This window comes from Schistocerca cancellata, chromosome 6, assembly GCF_023864275.1.
Source record: "Schistocerca cancellata isolate TAMUIC-IGC-003103 chromosome 6, iqSchCanc2.1, whole genome shotgun sequence".
NCBI classification, from domain to species: Eukaryota; Metazoa; Arthropoda; class Insecta; order Orthoptera; family Acrididae; genus Schistocerca; species Schistocerca cancellata.
The window spans coordinates 274,258,053-274,277,761 of NC_064631.1; the positions used below are offsets into that span (position 1 = coordinate 274,258,053).

At 39.9% G+C, this 19,709-nt stretch overlaps 1 protein-coding gene across 1 annotated transcript in view; it reads left to right on the top strand.

Annotated features, from left to right (window-relative positions):
* Window positions 1–19,709, top strand: part of LOC126190776 (alpha- and gamma-adaptin-binding protein p34-like) — an 86,481-nt gene that overhangs the window by 47,654 nt on the left and 19,118 nt on the right. The window contains exon 4 of the mRNA XM_049931317.1: window positions 10,677–10,835. Within this exon, the coding sequence (XP_049787274.1) occupies window positions 10,677–10,835 (159 nt within the window). The remainder of the gene's footprint in view (window positions 1–10,676; window positions 10,836–19,709) is intronic.

Consider the following 19,709-nt stretch of genomic DNA (forward strand, 5'->3'; position numbering starts at 1 on the left):
ATCATCCCAAAAATTTTCCAGAAATTTTGATTCAAATTCTGAAAATGTCATCCCCATAGTTACAATCTGGTTTGCCCAAGTCAAAGCTTCCCCTTCCAAGAATTTTTTCACAAATTTAATTTTTATTTCATCTGGTGAGTGAGGTAAAAAACAATCTTTACAATACTGCATAAAATCAACGGGATGTAAGGGTCCATCTACCGAAAAGTGCTTCACTGGAATATTAGATACAAGATTACATGTGTTGAAATTGTAATTTTTGCTTTGAAATTCAATGTTAAAACTTTCAATTTTTTCGCTAAGTTCTTTGACAGATTTTTTGTTTTCTAAATCATTGCATTCTACTTTTTCTTCTAGAGTAACCAAACGATTGTCAGTTTTTTGTTCTACATTTTTTACTAAAACTTTTGTATTCTCATCCAAATTTTTAATTTCCCCTTTAATGTCATTAAAATCAATTAAATTTATTTCCCTATCTGCCAGTAACTCATTTTTTACAGTATTAATTTCACCGCTCAATTTAGCATCAATTTCATTTACTTTTGCTTCCACAGATTCAATCTTTTCCTCAGCATTGCCAACTCTGTTCGAAAGATCACCCACTTGGGTATTGACTGCTTGGACTTGCAACAAAATGTTATCAATTTTTTCATCCCAGTAAGTCTTATCGTCATCAAGTGTTTGTTTAATTTCTTTCGTGAAATTTACAAGAAAACTTTTTAAATCAAACTTATCGGTTCTTTCACTTTCATTTGACCTGTCCTGATGTTCGAAGTCTATTAAATTACTACTTTCTACTTTAGGCACAATACTCTCGAAAATCTCATAAGTCATTGTGAAGAACAAAAATTTATACACAACAATACAGAACAAGATAAAAAGATTGTTTTTAACAAAATACGATGGTTTCGTGACTTATCTGGAACACTCTTCTACTGTTGCAAAACCACGTTTTCCATCCATGTGATTGTTGACCAAAATTCTTGAAATATTTTCTTCTGTCGAAAATTATATTTTTCGCCGAAACATTTCTTCTCTAAAACTTTTACTTCCCGATGAACACAAACACTGTAACACACATTCTGAAGAAACTGGTATTAACACACAAAAATTTGCTTCCTCGTAGCACTGTTGAAAATCTCGTGAACACGATATCCCGGCTGCTGAGCCCCCAGTTGAAATATTGCAAAATGTTTATCCCGGCTGAGCCCCCAGTTGAAATACGGCAAATGTTATCCCGGCTGACGCCCACAATTGAAATACGGCTAAGACACAAGTTGAAAATATGATCACTATTTTTTCTTATTTACTTAAATTTGCCATATTTCGTGACAGTACCTTTTCCATTAAACGTTTATACGGCGATATAGTCTTGGCTTCAGTTGTCTGATAATGATTCCACAATGCATCTTTGTTGGTTGCAGAATTGACGTGGTTCAACGTGTTTCTCTCATTTTGGTGTTTCAAATACAGTTTCTTCAAATGTAATTTCTTCTTTTTTTTAGTTCATACAAAAATAATAGTAACATACTTCAAATTGTTCTTCCGTCAACACCATGGTCAACACACACCAAGAGTTAGCTGCCGACTAAGTACAGTCAAAGAAGACTCCAACGTCAAAGATGTTTTACACCACACACAATCTTCCAGTTGTAATCAGTCTCTTTGCTATTCTTCGATACATTTTCTAATAGTAATCAATATGCTTTTACTCTCAAAAACAGAAGTAAATTAACATATAATAAGACAAATTATAATAAATCCTGACAAAAATATAAGAAAACATTTACAATTCGGTATCGACAAATACGGTAAAAAAATTACATCTCCCAGATCCATTACAACCTGCAACACATCAGGCTGCGCTGCTAACCCCTGCACCACACTGCAAGCACCAGAGCTGGTTGCATGTTAATAATTTGTTATGCAGTTATGGCTGACTCATTTGTGATGATAACAAAGACGTTCACTTCTGTGGATGGAGAGATTGTGTTGAGATGTTTTAACTTAAGGTTACTGTCAATGCAGCACAAACATACACAATAGCAGAAAAATTATTTCGTACTGTGGTTCTATACCCACCTCAGTGGCCGAGGTTGCTAATGCATGCATGTGCGGTAGCAGTCCACCTGGGGGGTAAGCCAGCTCGAATCCTGGTGATGGAAAAACTTTTGCTGTCAGTATTTCGCTAAGGTGGTGGTATAAAGTTCCTGATCACAAGACTTTGCACCAATGTCATGGTTTAAATATCAAACCTCTCTGCAGTGTCTCATGAAATGAGGGCATGTGACACTGTTGATGATGATCCGTCCATCAGATGGGGACTTGTCAGCTCACACATGTTGATTGTGAAAATTTACAGTTTGATCACATTGGAATGAAGCCTCATCCTTAAAGAGAACATTTGCACTGAAATGAGGATTGACACATTGTTGGATGAACCATTCGCAGAAGTGTACCCGTGGAGGCCAGTTAGCTGCTGATAGTGGCTGCACACGCTGTACGTGGTACGGAAACAACTGGTTCTCCCGTGGCACTCTCCATACAGTGACGTGGTCAACGTTACCTTGTACAGCAGCAACTTCTCTGACGCTGACATTAGGGTTATCGTCAACTGCACGAAGAATTGCCTCGTCCATTGCAGGTGTCCTCATCGTTCTAGGTCTTCCCCAGTCGCGAGTCATAGGCTGGAATGTTCCGTGCTTCCTAAGACACCGATCAACCGATCAATTGCTTCGAACATCTTCCTGTCGGGACACCTTCGTTCTGGAAATCTGTCTCGATACAAACGTACTGTGCCACGGCTATTGCCCTGTGCTAATCCATACATCAAATGGGCATCTGCCAACTCCGCTTTTGTAAACATTGCACTGACTGCAAAACCACGTTCGTGATGAACACTAACTTGTTGATGCTATGTACTGATGTGCTTGATGCTAGTACTGTAGAGCAATGAGTCGCATGTCAACACAAGCACCAAAGTCAACATTACCTTCCTTCAGTTGGGCCAACTGGTGGTGAATCGAGGAAGTACAGTACATACTGACGAAACTAAAATGAGCTCTAACATGGAAATTAAGCGTTTCCGGACACATGTCCATATAACATCTTTTCTTTATTTGTGTGTGAGGAATGTTTCCTGAAAATTTGGCCGTACCTTTTTGTAACACCCTGTATATGTAGTATTACAAATATTATAATGGAGCATGTTATAAACAAAACTATGGTTCTGTATGAGGTGGCACCATGCATAATAGTAGTGTCTAATTATACACTCATTTTGAGGAGGCACCATGCATACTAGTAATTTCTAATTATATACTCATTTGACAGTGCAGCAGTAGCACAGGAATGTGGCAATGTAATAAGAAATAATCAATGACATTCATTAATAGTAATTATTTACACAATTGTAAATAATTTTGGTAACAATTTGATGCCTGGCAGTTGATGTCCTACTTCAAATGCTATCCCTTGGCATTCTACAATATAGTCACTATGACAGGAAGTATTACGCAGACACTCATAGTGGATTTTTTCTTTTGATCTCTACAGAATGACTGCTGTGTTGGAACTGTAGTATTCTGAATGGAACTGTCAGAACCTGTGGAACTGTGTAATTGCTGTAACTATAGGAACTGAATGAATGTTGGCAGCACATCACCATGTGGCTGTTGGTGGAAGGATGTCCATCTGTGCCCATACTTGGCAGAAGTGCAAAATAGTTCATGGTTGCCAGTGCTTTCTCTGGTGGCTGGCAACACTAGCAGTGGATAAATATAATGTGCTGATGGACGTGGGGCAGATGGAAAATGTGGTCCTGATTAGTGAGCATCATCTATGGGCGTTTGCTCAGAACTGAGAAGGCGCCTGGCTAGTGGTTGTGCCTATGCTGTGACAGTGTCTCTTGACCTATGTACATAGCACAAGATGCTATGTGGGGTAGAAAATAACTGTTTAGAAAGAAGAAATAGTAGTGTTTTGACACAAAGGTGGACAAAGAGCAAAGAGAAAGGTTCTGTCTATGAACTTGCAAAGTCAATGTCCTGTCGAAATTGCTGTTCATAATGATTACAAGTGAAGTTGAGGAAACAGTGTTTTTTATTGACGTGGGTAACTTGAACATGCTGCATGCATATACCTGGGAATGGATAGTAAGAATGCATGCATTTTTTGAGTCATTATTGTTAAAAAGTAAATGTTTGTAAATTATTATTATTATTATTATTATTATTATTTTTTTTTTTGAATGATTTCTTGAAGCCTTCAGCTGCCATTTTCTTTATTTCCTGTATGATTGCACAATTTCGGCTTTAGGACATTTTCAAATATTTTACGAATGATTTTTTGGTAACACATTATATCATATCATATAATGGCAGCTGAAGGCATCAAGAAATCATTCAAAAAATTCATTGCAGTTGCGGACCCTATCACATTGAAGATTATAAATGTTTGTAGTAGAATAAGGTCATATTCAGGTGAAAGGGCAGCAAAAAACAGAATTAAAAATAATAAACTATAGGTGGAGAATGAAAGCTGGAAGAGTGGAGGAGATGGTTAAGGAGAGGAACCCAGCAGATGAGGTACCAGCGAAGCTCATTGAGTAAAGATGATGAAGTAAGAGATAAAAGGATTAAATTGGAGCATTAAATGAAACAAGAGATTAAGGAGATGATATCTGGATAAACTGAAGGAACCAGAGGTTGTTGAGAGTTTCAGAGGGAGAAGTAGGCGATGATTGATTTAAGTAAGTGAAAGGAATACAGCATGAATGTAGCTTTGAGAGATAAAATGGTGAAGATGGCAGAGGATCAAATAGCTAAAAAGATAAGACCTAGTAGAAGTCACAGATAACACATAAGATACTGAATTTATTTGATGAAAGGAGAAAATAGAAAAATGCAGTAATCAAAGTAGGCAAAAGGGATTACAGACATGAGATTGACAGGAAGTGCAAGATAGCTAGAGAACAAATGCCAGGCTGTAGAAGTTTGTGTTAGTAGGGGAAAGATAGAAGCTGCCTGTAGGAGAGATAAAGAGCTTTCAGAGAAGAGAGAAGCAGCTATATGAATATCAAGGTCTCATATGGCAAGACGGTACTAGTCAAACTAGAGAAGCCTGAAAGGTGAAACATGGGAGGGCTATACAAGGTAAATGAACTTAAGGCATATAATAGATTGAGAAGGGAAAGTAGATGACGATGAGGTGGGAGACATGATGCTGCAAGAACAATTTGACAGAACCCTAAGTTGAAACAACGTCCCAGAGGAGTAGACAAGATTCGTTAAGAATTGTTGAGATCCTTGGGAGAGACTACATAACAAAACTGTTCCACCTGGTTTGCAAGATTTATGAGACAAGTGAAATATCCTCAGTCTTCAAGAAGAATGTAATAATTCCCATTCTGCAAAAGTTGGGTGCTGACAATTGTGAATATTACCGAACTATCAGGTTGACGAACCAGGGTTGCAAAATGCTTACACAAATTATTTACAGATGGACAGCAAAACAGGCAGAAGCTGACTTTGGAGATCAGTTTGGGTTCTGGAGAAATGTAGGAACTCACAAGACAATGTTGATCCTACAACTTATCATTGAAGATAAATTACTTAAAGGCAGTCCGCATTTATATTTGTCGATTTAGAGGAAACTTATGACAATATTGACTGGCATACACTCTGAAATTTTGAAGGTAGTAAGGATAAAATGTAGGGAACTGAGACTATTAACAACTTGTACTGAAACCATACGGCAGTTATAAGAGGAAGCAGTGGAAGAGAAAGAAGTGTTACAGAGTTGTAGTCTATCCGTGACATTATTCAAACTGTATATTAAGCAAGCAGTAAAGGAATACAAGGAGAACTTTGGGAAGGGTATTAAAGTTAAAGGAGAAGAAATAAAAACTTGAAGGTTTGCTGAACATATTGGAGTTCTGTCAGAGACAGCAAATTATTTGGAAGAGCAGCTAAATGCAGTGGATGGAGTCTTGAAAAGAGGTTATGAGATAAACATCAACAAACATAAAACATGAATGATGGAATGTAGCCAAATTAATTCAGGTAACGACGAGGGAATTAGTTTAGTGAATGAGACATTAACCCTTTAACTGCTCTGGACGTGTTAACGCGCACGCCTTTGTACCTGTCCCTGTGTGCTCTGAACGTGTTTACGCGCGCCACCAGTCCTTCTACCTGGTACTCTGAACGTGTCTACGTGTAGACATGTTCAAAAGTACCAGGTAGAAGGGCTGGTGGCGCGTAAACTTGTTCAGAGCACACAGAGACAGGTACAAAGGCGCGCATGTTAACACGTCCAGAGAAGTTAAATGTGGTAGATGAGTTTTGCTATTTGACCAGTAAAATAACCGATGATGGTGGAAATTGAAAGGATGTAAAAGGCATACAGGTGATGGTGAGAAAAGCATTTCTGGGAAAGAGCAGTTTGTTAATATACAGGGTGATTCAAAAAGAATACCAGAACTTTAGGAATTTAAAACTCTGCAACGACAAAAGGCAGAGCTAAGCACTATCTGTCGGCGAATTAAGGGAGCTATAAAGTTTCATTTAGTTGTACATTTGTTCGCTTGGGGCGCTGTTGACTAGGCGTCAGCGTCAGTTGATGCTAAGATGGCAACCACTCAACAGAAAGCTTTTTGTGTTATTGAGTACGGCAGAAGTGAATCGACGACAGTTGTTCAGCATGCATTTCGAACGAAGTATGGTGTTAAACCTCCTGATAGATGGTGTATTAAACGTTGGTATAAACAGTTTACAGAGAATGGGTGTTTGTGCAAAGGGAAAAGTTCTGGACGGCCGAGAACGAGTGATGAAAATGTAGCACGCATCCAGCAAGCATTTGTTCGCAGCCCAGGAAAATCGACTCGCAGAGCTAGCAGAGAGCTGCAAATTCCACAATCAACTGTATGGAGAGTCCTACGAAAAAGGTTAGTTATGAAACCTTATCGTCTGAAATTGGTTCAAGCACTGTCTGCAGCTGATAAGATTAAAAGAATCGATTTCTGTGATTTTATCCTTGCTCAAATGGAAACAGATGAATCTTTCGTTTCAAAGATTGTGATTAGTGATGAAGCAACTTTCCACACTAACGGGAAAGTCAACCGTCACAATGTCTGTATATGGGGCACTGAGAATCCGCGGGAAACAACTCAGTATGAAGATGACTCGCCTAAGGTGAACGTTTTCTGTGCCATTTCAGCCAATAAAGTTTTTGGTCCCTTTTTCTTCGAAGGTGCTGCTGTAACTGGACTACAGTATCTGGAGATGTTAGAGAATTGGCTGTTCCCTCAGCTCGAACAAGAAGCACAACAATTCATATTTCAGCAGGATGGAGCGCCACCACATTGGCACTTATCTGTCCGTAACTACCTGAACGTCAACTACCCGAGGCGATGGATCGGCCGCCAGGCAGACCGTGACGGAGCACTTCATCACTGGCCTCCAAGAAGCCCTGATTTTACCCCCTGCGATTTTTTTCTTATGGGGGTATGTTAAGGATATGGTGTTTCGGCCATCTCTCCCAGCCACCATTGATGATTTGAAACGAGAAATAACAGCAGCTATCCAAACTGTTACGCCTGATATGCTACAGAGAGTGTGGAACGAGTTGGAGTATCGGGTTGATATTGCTCGAGTGTCTGGAGGGGGCCATATTGAACATCTCTGAACTTGTTTTTGAGTGAAAAAAAACCTTTTTAAATACTCTTTGTAATGATGTATAACAGAAGGTTATATTATGTTTCTTTAATTAAATACACATTTTTAAAGTTATGGTATTCTTTTTGAATCACCCTGTATAATTGAAATTTAAGTGTTAGGAAGGTTTTTCTAAAGACATTTGTCTGGAGTGCAGCCTTTCACAGAAGTGAAATGTGGATGATAAGCATTTCAGACAAGAAGAGAGTAGCAGCTTTTGCAATGTGGTGCTACAGAACAATTTTGAATATTAGATGGATAGTTTGAGTAAATAATGAGGAGATGCTGAATCAAATTGGGGAAAAAAATTATGGCTTCACTTGACAAAAAGAAGGGATCAGAGGAGATGACACATTCTGAAGCATCAAGAAGTCATCAGTTTAGTTATAGAGGAATGTGTAGATAATAAAGTTACGGAGGTAGGCAAAGGTGTGAATACAGTAAGCAGGTTCAAATGCATGGTTATAGAAATGAGGACATTCATACCTTTTGATGAGACAAGTGACATTTGTGTTAGACAAGATTATAAAAAGAATTCCATTCCATCTTATAAAAGTTGATATCTTGATCACATAACATGTTATTAAAATTTATTACCAGTTTTGGCTTTTCAACCATCATAAATCTAAAAATGAAAAAAATGTAAACAATAACATCAATAGATTTACCAAACAAAAATATGCATATTTTTGTTTGTTTTGTTTGAATAAAATGAACAAGTTACCTAAAAATTTAGTGAGCACATAGACAGTACATAAAAGAACAAGAGCAGAGAATGCATAGTTGTAGATTAAAGTTCAAAATAATTGGAACTAGTAGAATACTAGTTACAGACAACTAAAAGTATATGTAGCCAATACAAAAATATAAATGTTGTAGAAAGTTCTTGCAGAATGTAAGTGCTTTTGAATTAAAGCAACCCACTTACCAAAAGGTAGAAATGTGGAGTTGTTGACAGGTACACACAACAGAAAGGAAATTTACACATGCACGTATATGACCTTACATGGTGCCAGCTAGACGTAGAGGGCCAATCCTGTTTTTTCAGATGGACTGGTTGTGGTGGGGTAGTGTCTGACGGCACAAATTTGCAGCTTGTCCAGTTGATATAAATCAAAGCCCACTGGCAACAAATGTCTTTAATTTCAGTGTGTCTTGATTCTCATTGTTGTTTAGCAGTTCATGTGACTATCTTTACAGTTGGCATATATTTCTGTTTTTTGTTGTATATTTAGTCGAGCATGTTTTTGTTCAACGGCCTTGCTGCAGTGGTAACACCAGTTCCCATCAAATCACTGAAGTTCAAGTACTGTCGGACTTGGCTAGCACTTGCATTGGTGACCATCCAGTCTGCCAAGCGCTTTTAGCCAGCGGAGTGCACTCAGGGCTTGTGAAGCAAACTGAGGAGTTACTTGACTGAGAAGTAGTGGCTCCAGTCACAAAAACTGACGACGGCTGGGAGAGCGGTGTGCTGACCATGTGCCCCTCCATATCCGCATCCAGTGATGCCTTCGGGCTGAGGATGACATGGCAGCCGGTCGGTACCGTTGGCCTTCGTGGTCTGTTTGGCTGGAGTTTAGTTTTTATGTTTTTGTTCTTGATGATGAACTCTGTACAAACATTTCAATTGTTGAAACTATAGGTATTAAAAATAATTTTTTTATGTAACAAAAAAGTGACCACAGGTACAGGACTGGAAATCTGTTACTCTTAGAAAGTCTTGATGTAGAAGAGTTTCTGGAAATGGGAAACAGCCTTGCAGGCATTTTATCTGAAGTTTTTATCAGTAATGTCAGAGTCGAATTTTTTAGGAGGTACCCAAGTTTGATGAACTTTTATGTGACAGAGGCATTGACTTTCATTACTTAGAAAAGGCAAAGCTGGTCAACTGTTCACAGGCTGTTATTGTGAGTATCTGTGCAAAGTAATTGATTGAGTAGGCAATGTGGTCTTGTACGTCAGTGCTTGTCCTTCTTTATGGAACATGGCGGTTGAAGTTTTACCCATTCTATGAAGCAGGAGAGACAGCAATCTGTATCAGATCTGATGACAGGGTACGGGAAGTTATGATTGCCTTGGGCGCAGGATATTCGAGATTGAACCAGGGATCAGTGGAAATGTGTTGCCTGGTTATATGAATCAGCATTTTTTGCTACGCCAAGTTGGTAATCACATCCAGCTACACCATTGACCAGGCAAACAGCCATTGGAAACAATCACTTCACCACTGGCAAGGCTGGTGGAGGCAGTATTATGCTGTTTGGGGAGGGGGGTTCAAATGGGCTTCCATAGGTCCTGTGGTAGTAATTGAAGGCACCATGACAGCTGTGGACGATGTGAACATTATTGTGGACCACATGCATCACTTCATGCTTGATTACTTCACCAACAGTGATGGCATCTTCCAGTAGGATAACTTTTCATTTTGATGGAATCATGCTGCAGTTATTTGAGGAACATGATTGTGACCTTGTGTTGATGTCATGGCCACCAAATTCACCTCATCTGAACCCAATGGAATACGTCTGCGACACTGTTGGGTGCCAACTCCATGTCTGCAAACCACTGGCCTATAGTTTTAAGGAAATTACATGATGTACGCATAAACATCTGGCGCCACATACTTCTGGTAACCAAACAAGGACTTGTGAATCCGTGCCATGCAGAATAGTTGTTGTATTGTGTTTGAAAGGCAGACCATCACGGTTTTAAGCAGATGATCATAATGTTTTGGCTTGTCACTGCATCTCTTTACATGTGTACGAATGCAATTCTCTCTCTCTCTCTCTCTCTCTCTCTCTCTCTCTCAATTAAATGTTACCAATTTCATAATAAACATTAATACCTGCATAATATTCCAGGTCTGCTAAACTGTTACATGGCTCTCTTGCAGTCTGTACCACCAGTTACACCTTTTCTAGCTGGTGTTATATGTCTTGTGATGTTGTGTTGATTTTACAGTGCAAGAATGGTGTGTTGAACAAGGCTTTGAATTGGTGGAACTCAATCCAGATCTTGACCCGGAGTGGGAAGCAGAACAAGATTTCCTGGAAACTACTGGTGTGAAACGAGTTATTCAAGCTCTACATGCTCACCTTTGGCCAAATTTGCACATGAAAGGTAAGTGCAGTAATACTGTGATATACACAAAAATGACTAAACATTGCTTTTAGTTGATATTCAAACAATGGAAAATCCAGGATGGAATGTAACAATATTATGAGAAGGAAAGTTGCTACTCACCTTATAGCAGAGATCCTGAGTCCCGATAGGCACAACAAAAAGACTATCACAATTAAAGCTTTCGGCCATTAACGCCTTCAACGACGACAACAACAACCACACACACACACACACACACACACACACACACACGCGCGCGCAAATCACAAACACGACTGCAGTCTCAGGCAACTGAAACCACACTGCGAGCAGCAGCACCAGTGCTTGATGGGAGTGGTGACTGGGTAGGGGTAGGGAGGAGGTTGGGGTGGGGAGGGGGGAGGGATATTATGGTGGGGGTGGATGACAGTGAAGTGCTGAATGTTAGACAGAGAGTGGGGGATGGCTATGGAAGGGGAGGGGGGGGAGTAGCAGAAAAGGAGAGAAATAAAAAGACTGGGTGTGATGGTGGAATGTTGGCTGTGTAGCACTGGAATGGTAACAGGGAAGGGGCTGGATGGGTGAGGACAGTGACTAATGAAGGTTGAGGCCAGGAGGCTTACAGGAATGTAGGATGTATTGCAGGGTGTTCAGCAACAGGGTGGCCCATTTGTCTCTTGGGCACAGTTTATCAGTGGCAATTCATGCAGGCCGACAACTTGTTGGGTGTCATGCCTACATAGAATGCTGCCCAATGGGGAGGGGGGGGGGGGGGGGCAAATCGCGGTGTCTGTCCTGGGCAGCAATTTTATTGGGGAGGGTCGCGAAGTACACACTTTGGTCTATCATTGCATGGAATGAGTTGGCATGCAAATGGTTTCATATAGGACTGTAGACACTGCGACAACAGTGTACACTTCAGTTTTCTCATTTTGTGGGTTCCTGAGTCGTGTCTGAAATAAATGTTTTGACAGCTTCACATCGTGCAAGCTGTGATTGTGTTAAAGCTTGTTGTGTGAAATCGCTGTATAAGAAAATAATCAGAAACATGTTTCGTTTCGTGACTGGGTGAAGAAAAGGTGTCCGCTCGGTTGCTCAGCAACCCTGCTGAAATAATTTGTTATGGAAGACCCAAGAAGTTTTTGAAGTATCTTAGAATGTCACCAGAACTGTTAGTAGTTTTAGTTGGAGATGACACTTTTTCGTTAATGCCAATAGTTATTAACATTAACAGTAATAACTATTAACATTAACAGCAATAATTATTTTAAGCAGGCTGCATTAAGAAGAAAATGGTCTTGAAGATAGATCTGTACGGTGGAAATATTTCAAAATTCAAACATTTATGAGTGGGAAGCACTGCAGCGATAAATAAATAATTATTGAATAAAGAATGCAGCTCCTTGATTTGTGTACCCTTCCCTCCTGTCAACAATATTCCTTAGAAAAGAGTCGACCAACTCGAACAACCGGATTTTGGTCTTGTAGACAAGAGCTTTTCCACAGCCAGAATTGTACTTGCTTGTATTTTTCTTAATTCAGTTGTATATGTGCTCCTAATTCAATAAATTTTGCCCTGCAGCCCAGATATTGTCAAATCATCTATGTTCTGATCGTACATGACGGTCTGAGGAGCAGCAATATGTTGCTTATTTTTGTAATCAGCATCAGTGAAATCCCACAAACACCTATGCAAAGCATAGATATCCAAAAAGTGGACATTGTTATCCATTCTCCACTTCATATTTCAGTTTGTCCACACACTATGAACACATGTAACCTCAAAATTCATACAACTAGTGTCACCAAAGTTGGAACGCACAGAAAGTGTTGAGTTTCACCAACGAGTTGGACAATTGTGCGGCGTGCATGCACAATGGCTTGTAGTGCAGTTGCCTGCAATCTAGTGTTATTGTGTAACCTAATGTTTACTTTTATAAGGGGGTTAGTCTGTGTTGTTGCCCCGGATGATGATTACACGAACATTTTGTCAGGTTTTGTAAGCGGTGGGTCCTGTAGGTACGGCAATACGCGAACACGAGAAGTAAGTTTAAACAGTTTTATTAACAAAGGCAGATTATAAAACACACACGCTGTACGCACCCATCATCACTGTGTCCGAGATCCTAACACCGGCTAATTACGGTCATATTGAAAGGCTCCATGGGGAGTTAAGAAAAGAGACATATTCGCGCCCGAGGCCACATTAGTTAATACTGCCTGCTGCAGATGGCGGCCAATTGCGTACTCCCCGTCGCAGTGTGGCCGGATGCACGTCTACTGACCAAGCGAATCTTCCGCATTCCAGAATCTTCAGCATTCCAGATAGGCCAGCTGGCAAGCGCGTGTTAACGCACTGTACGGCTACGCGCAATCCGTAGACCCTTACACTTTTGAAGTAAATTTCCTTTTATGCAAGATGAATTACGTGCGAGTATGTACGATGAATTTCTTAAATCACAGAGCATTTGACTCTCATTTAAGAATTAACTGTTTGAGGATGAGCCGTTTAGTAGAATTTCAAGCCCAGAAGATCAGACATTTATGTTGATATTAAACATTTTACTGGCACATTTGTGCAATGTATCTTAAAGTGTAACATGCGCAAAAAAGATAACATTATATGTGAAAGCTTAGCTTCTCTTGCAGCTAATTAATCTATAGGCAGTGGAGAGCGGGTGTGGTAATTACAACAATAAATAATCCCTCACACGCCCATCACTTACTATGAATAGGCTACTTTTATTCTCACATCATATACAGAATGCACATAGCATAGAGCATGTACTACAGAGAACTGATCTGGTAAAGATACAGTTGTTCTCGCTGCTGTAGGATAGCAATAATATTGGGGTATGAGCCAGTGTTTCTATGTCCCCACAAATCTTGGAGACCAATATTATATATGAAAACCTTGCTTTTCTTGTAGCAGCACTATGTATATTAATTTAAACCATTAACTTTTCCTATTTGTGTGTTCGCGCTACTTAACAGTGATATTGCTATTGGCTGACTACATCACATGTCCTATACTCTGGAGGCTGGCGAGATCACGTGGCATGAGCTGAGCTGCCACTGGCTTACAAAAGTGCATCACAGCCTCGATTTCAATGCTTTGGGAAGTAACATTCGGTGTTTGGTGGAATTTGCATTTATACTTTCATAATACAAAAATATGCAGTGTACGTGTTGTTGCACATGAAAAATCTTTCCAAAATGTGTTTTTTTTTCCCCGTGAGTTGCATTTTATAAAGTGCTGAGAAATTCTGCGCTGGTGTATAAAACCATAGACATTAAAAGGATTGATAACTTTTACAGTTCCAAGGGAAAGAATATTGTCATTTAACGTGGAAAAAGTGTATTTTCACCCGGGAGAAAATTTATTTTTAACCAGAAAATACGGGAATTTTTTTTCCTTGTCCGCATATACACTCTGTAATCAGAATACTGGTGGAGAATGTAATTCAGTTGTTCCAGTCATGGGTGGTACTGAGTGACGAGGGGAATGTTCCTCTGTGGCCGGATGGTGGGACTTTGGGAGGTGGTGGGAGATTGGAAAGATAAGGAATGGGAGATTTGTTTCTGTACAAGGTTGGGAAGATAACTAGTCAGTGAAGGCTTCAGTGAGACCCTCAGTATATTTTGAAAGGGACTGCTCGTCACTGCAGATGCGACGGCCACGTGTAGCTAGGCTGTATGGAAGGGACCTCTTGGTATGGAATGGGTGGCAGCTGTCGAAGTGGATGTATTGCTGGTGGTTAGTAGGTTTGATATGGACAGAGGTACTGATGTTGCCATCTTTGAGATGGGGGTCAATATCTAGAAAGGTGGCTTGTTCAGTTGAGTAGGACCAGGTGAAGCAAATGGGGGAGTTGTTGAGGTTCTGGAGGAATGTGGACAGGGTAACCTCACCTTTGATCCAGATAGCAAAGATGTCATCAATGAATCTGAATCATGTGAGGGATTTAGGATTATGTGATTTTAGGATGGATTCCTCTACATGACGGATGAATAGGTTGGCATAGGATGATGCCATGCGGGTGCCCATAGTCATACCCCAGAGTTGTTTGTAGGTAATGCCTTCGAAGGGGAAGTAATTGGTTTGGAATGCATCGGGCGTTGGGAAAGGTAGTGTTCAGTAGCAGTAAGGCCATGGGCCTTAGGAATGTTAGTATACAGGGAGGTGGCATCAGTAGTGATGAGCAGGGCACTACGCCTTATCTTTCCAGTCTCCCACCACCTCCCAGAGTCCCACCATCCAGCCATAGAGGAGCATTCCCGTCATAACTCAGTACCACCCAGGACTGGAGCAACTGAATTATACTCTCTGCCAGGGTTTCGATTACTTCTCATTGTGCCATGAAATGAGAAATGTCCTGCCCACTACCCTTCGCATCCTTCCCACAGTGGTATTCCGCTGTCCACCGAACCTACACAACATACTCGTCCATATTTACACAACTCCTGCTCCTAATCCCTTGCCTCATGGCTCATACCCCTGTAATAGACCTTGATGAAAGATCTGTCCCATACATCCTGCCACCACCACCACGTTCACCAGTCCGGTCACTAACATCACCTATCCCATCAAAGGCAGGGCTATCTTTGAAACCAGTGATGTGGTCTACAAGCTAAGCTGCAACCACTGTGCTGCGTTCTATGTAGGCATGACAACCAACAAGCTGTCTGTCCACATGAATGGCCACTGACAAACTGTGCCCAAGAGTCAAGTGGACCACCCTGTTGATGAACACAATCTCAAACATGGTATCTTCCATTTCAATGACTGCTTCATAGCTTGTGCCATGTAGATCCTTCCCACCAACACCAGCTTTTATGAACTGTGCAGGTGGGAACTTTCCCTACAGTACATCCTATGTTCCCGTAACCCTCCTGGCTCAACCTTCATTGGTCACTGTCCTCACCCATCCAGCCCCCTTTCCTGTTCCCAATCCAGCACTACACAGCCATCCTTCCACCATCACACCCATTCTTTTTATTTCTCTCCTTTTCCGCTACTTCACTCATCCCCCTCCCCAAATCTCCCCTGCCCTATGTCCAACGTGCAGCACTTCACTGTCTGCTACCGCTACCATACTATCCCTCCCCCTCCCCACCCCAGCCTCCTCCTTCCCCCCCCCCCCCCCCCCACCCCCCACCCCCCACCCACCCATTTGCTACTCCAATCACGCACAGGTGGTGCTGCTTACAATGTGGTTTCAGTTGCCCGAGACTGCTGTTACTTAACCATTTGTTGATGTGCTGTATAATTGCTTTCCTCTCAGTTTTCTATGTGAAGTAAATTCCTTTCAGTTGTAATACTTTGGATGAAAAACTGGTCAGCTAGAAACATATCCTGTGTGTAGATTTCATATATTTCATGTCTTCCATTTGTGAAACTGTTGTTTTGTTCTAGCATAATTTTGAAAAGTATTAAGTCACTCAGGTACTCCAATGGTACTGGAGTAAAGAGTTCTTCGCAGCGAACTTCGTATAGAAGAAATGAGCATCTGTAATCTTAATACTGTGTATGTGTGTATATTAGAGAAAACTAAAGCAGCATAGAAAGTTGTAGCAGTGGCTATGATGGTGCCTGAGGCTACCACAAATGGAACAGCTGAGTTGGCTGTGAGTAGAACTGATGTGACTGCAGGTGCCTCATCTGTATAAGATGTATGAATGGATATAGAAGGAATTAACGTAATGATAATAAATATTGGCTTTATAACAATGATCTCCTTATAACTTTTCAATTGAGTTTCAGCATTAAAGTAGTTTATAAACCATAATGAGTACTCACAGTGGTAAATACACACATCCAGTGGCAATTTGGGCCTGCCTTCCAGTTTTAATCTGAGAGTGAATGTGAAATGGACAAGCAAATAAGAGAGTGTGCTCAACTTTTTTGAGGACTGATCTTTGATAGCACTATATCGTATGTTCTTTGCTTTAGTTTTTATTTATTTATTTATTTATTTATTTGTTGTACATGTGTCCCACAGATCCATGCAGTCATGATATGCGCTGTGTATGAAAAGTGCTTAGTTTTGTTGTAAATGTCAGTTAAATGCTAACATATACACTCTGCAAACCACCTTGAAGTGCATGACAGAGTGTACATTCTATTGTCCATTTAGGAGGGTTTCTTCCCATTCCATTCACGTATGGAGCACCAGATGAGTGATTGTTTGAATGCCTCTGTGTGTCCTGTAATTATTCTAATCTTATCCTCGCTATTCCTTTTTGAGTGATACATAGGGGGTAGTAGTATATTCCTAGAGACCTCATTTAAAGCTGGCTCTTGAAACTTCGTTAGCAGACTTTATTGGGATAGTTTAAGTCTATCTTGAAGAGTCTTCCACTTCAGTTTCTCCAGTATCTCTGTGACACTTTCCCTCAGATCAAACAAATCTGTGATCATTTGTGCTGCCCTTCTCTGTATACGTCCAGTATCTCCTGTTAGCCCTATTTGGTATGGGTCCCTTGCATTTGAGCAATATTATAGAATGGATCATGACTGATTTGTAAGCAATTTCCTTTGTAGACTGATTGCACTTCCCTGGTATTCTACCAATAAACTGGTCTACCACTTGCTTTACCCAAAGCTGAGCCTATGTGATCATTCCATTTCATATCCCTATAAAGTGTTACCCAGGAATTTGTGTGAATTGGATGATTCCAATAGTGAAGCGTTGATATTATAGTCATAGGATACTATGTTTTTTTTGTTTTGTGAAGTGCACAATTTTACATTTTCAACATTTAAAGCAAGTTGCCAATCTTTGCACCACTTGAAAATCTTATCAGGATCTGGCTGAAAATTTATGCAGCTTCTTTCGGACTGTAATTCATTACAGATAACTGCATCATCTGCAAGGAGTCTGAGGCTACTGTTAATATTGTGCGTGAGGTCATGAATGTACAACATGAACAGTAAGAGTCTCAACACACATCCCTGTGGCACACCCGCAGTCACTTCTACATCTGATGATGACCCTCCATTCAAGATAACCTGCTGCATCCTCCCTACCAAAAAGTCCTGATTCCAGCCACAAATTTTAGTTGGTACCCCATATAATTGCAGTTTTGATAAGAAACGTAGGTATGGTACTGAGTCAAAGGCTTTTTGGAAATCAAGAAATACTACATCTACCTGCCTGCTTTCATCCAAAACTTTCAGTATGTCGTGTGAGTTGGGTTACACATGATAGATGTTTTTGGAATCCACACCTCGTTATGTTTGAGATGCTTCAACAAACTGATCAAGGATATTGGACCGTAGTTTTATGGATCTTGGACCGTAGTTTTGTGGATCACTTCTACTGTCCTTCTTGCTTTCCCCAAGAATTGGGCATGATCTTTTGTTCAAAGGATCTACAATAAATTATAGTTAGAAGGGAGGCTAACTCGGCTGCAAATTTTGTATAGAATCTGATAGGAATTCCATTGTGCCCTAGAGCTTTGTTCAGTTTTAACAATTTCAGCTGTTTCTCAATGCCATGGACACTAATACTTATTTCAGTCATCTTTACAATGATATGAAAATTAAATTGGGGCAGTTCTCTTAGGTTTTCCTTTGTAAAGGAACATTTGAAAATGGAGTTAAGTATGTCAGCTTTTGAAAGATAGCACACGATAAACAATTTGACAGGTGTGTTTGTTTTCATACTGTAGTGCTGATATCTGCCAGTAACATGTTTAGAAACTCTTCAATGTCTAAATGATAACAACTTCCATGAACATTTGAGAAACTAACCAAGATTGATGATATAGCTGTCAGGCAAGTCCTGAATGGTCTCTCTGACCATGATGGACAAAGACTCACCATTAACAATTCAAGTATTTGTGATATTAATAGTGGTCCCAACTGGAAAATTACAAGGAAATCTAGTGATAAAACTATTGAGATCTTTAAATCACATCTCCAAAACGTAGATTGGGGTCCAGTATATAATGTAGAAAATGCCAATTCCAAGTGCAACCTTTTTGGTAATGAAGTGGCTCCAATACCTGAAAGTACCTTACTAAAAAGGATATATGAAACCCATACTAAAAAATCCACCAACAAGCCTTGGATTACCACTGGAATTAGGATCTCATGCCCCATGCCTCAAAAAAATCAGATGATCCTAACCTTTTAAATAACTATAAAAAATACTGTAAAACATTGAACAAAGGCATTCAGAAATCAAAAAGTTTGTATCTGTGCTCAAAAACTAATAACTCCACTAATGAAATCAAAACTATATGGGAAGTGATACGAAATGAGACTGGTGCAAATTACCCCAACAAGACCCAAAATATAGCTCTTAACAATGAAGGTAAGCTAGTTCAAAATCAAGATATTGTAGCTAAAATCTTTAAATGAGCACTTTTTAACTGTTGCTGAGAAAACAGCATGCAAAGGCTCTTCAGAAAAGGCAATAAAAACTCTGAAAGAACTTTACCCTAAGTCTATAGACATGATAGGTACAGCCCCCATAACTGTGCAAGAATTAAAAAAACCCATAGTTCCTCTAAAAAGTAAAAATTCATCGGGTGTAGAAAATATTTCCAGCAAAGTGCTAAAAGCCAGCTTTAATCAACTCTCTAAAGTTCTAACACATATATTCAATGCGTCTCTAAATCTTCCCTGACAGAATGAAGTATGTTACCGTGAAGCCCCTCTACAAAAAAGGTGATCCCACAGATGTTTCAAACTATCTCTCTTGTAACAGTTTTTTTTAAGTTTTGAAAAATTAATATATGTCAGGATTGTCAATCGCCTTGAAAAGTTTGTGCTAATTAGTAAACAACAGTTTGGTTTCAGATCAGGTACATGTACAACCGAAGCAATTTATGCACTTACAAATAACATTTTAGAATGCCTTGACAAGAAAAAATTACCTGTTG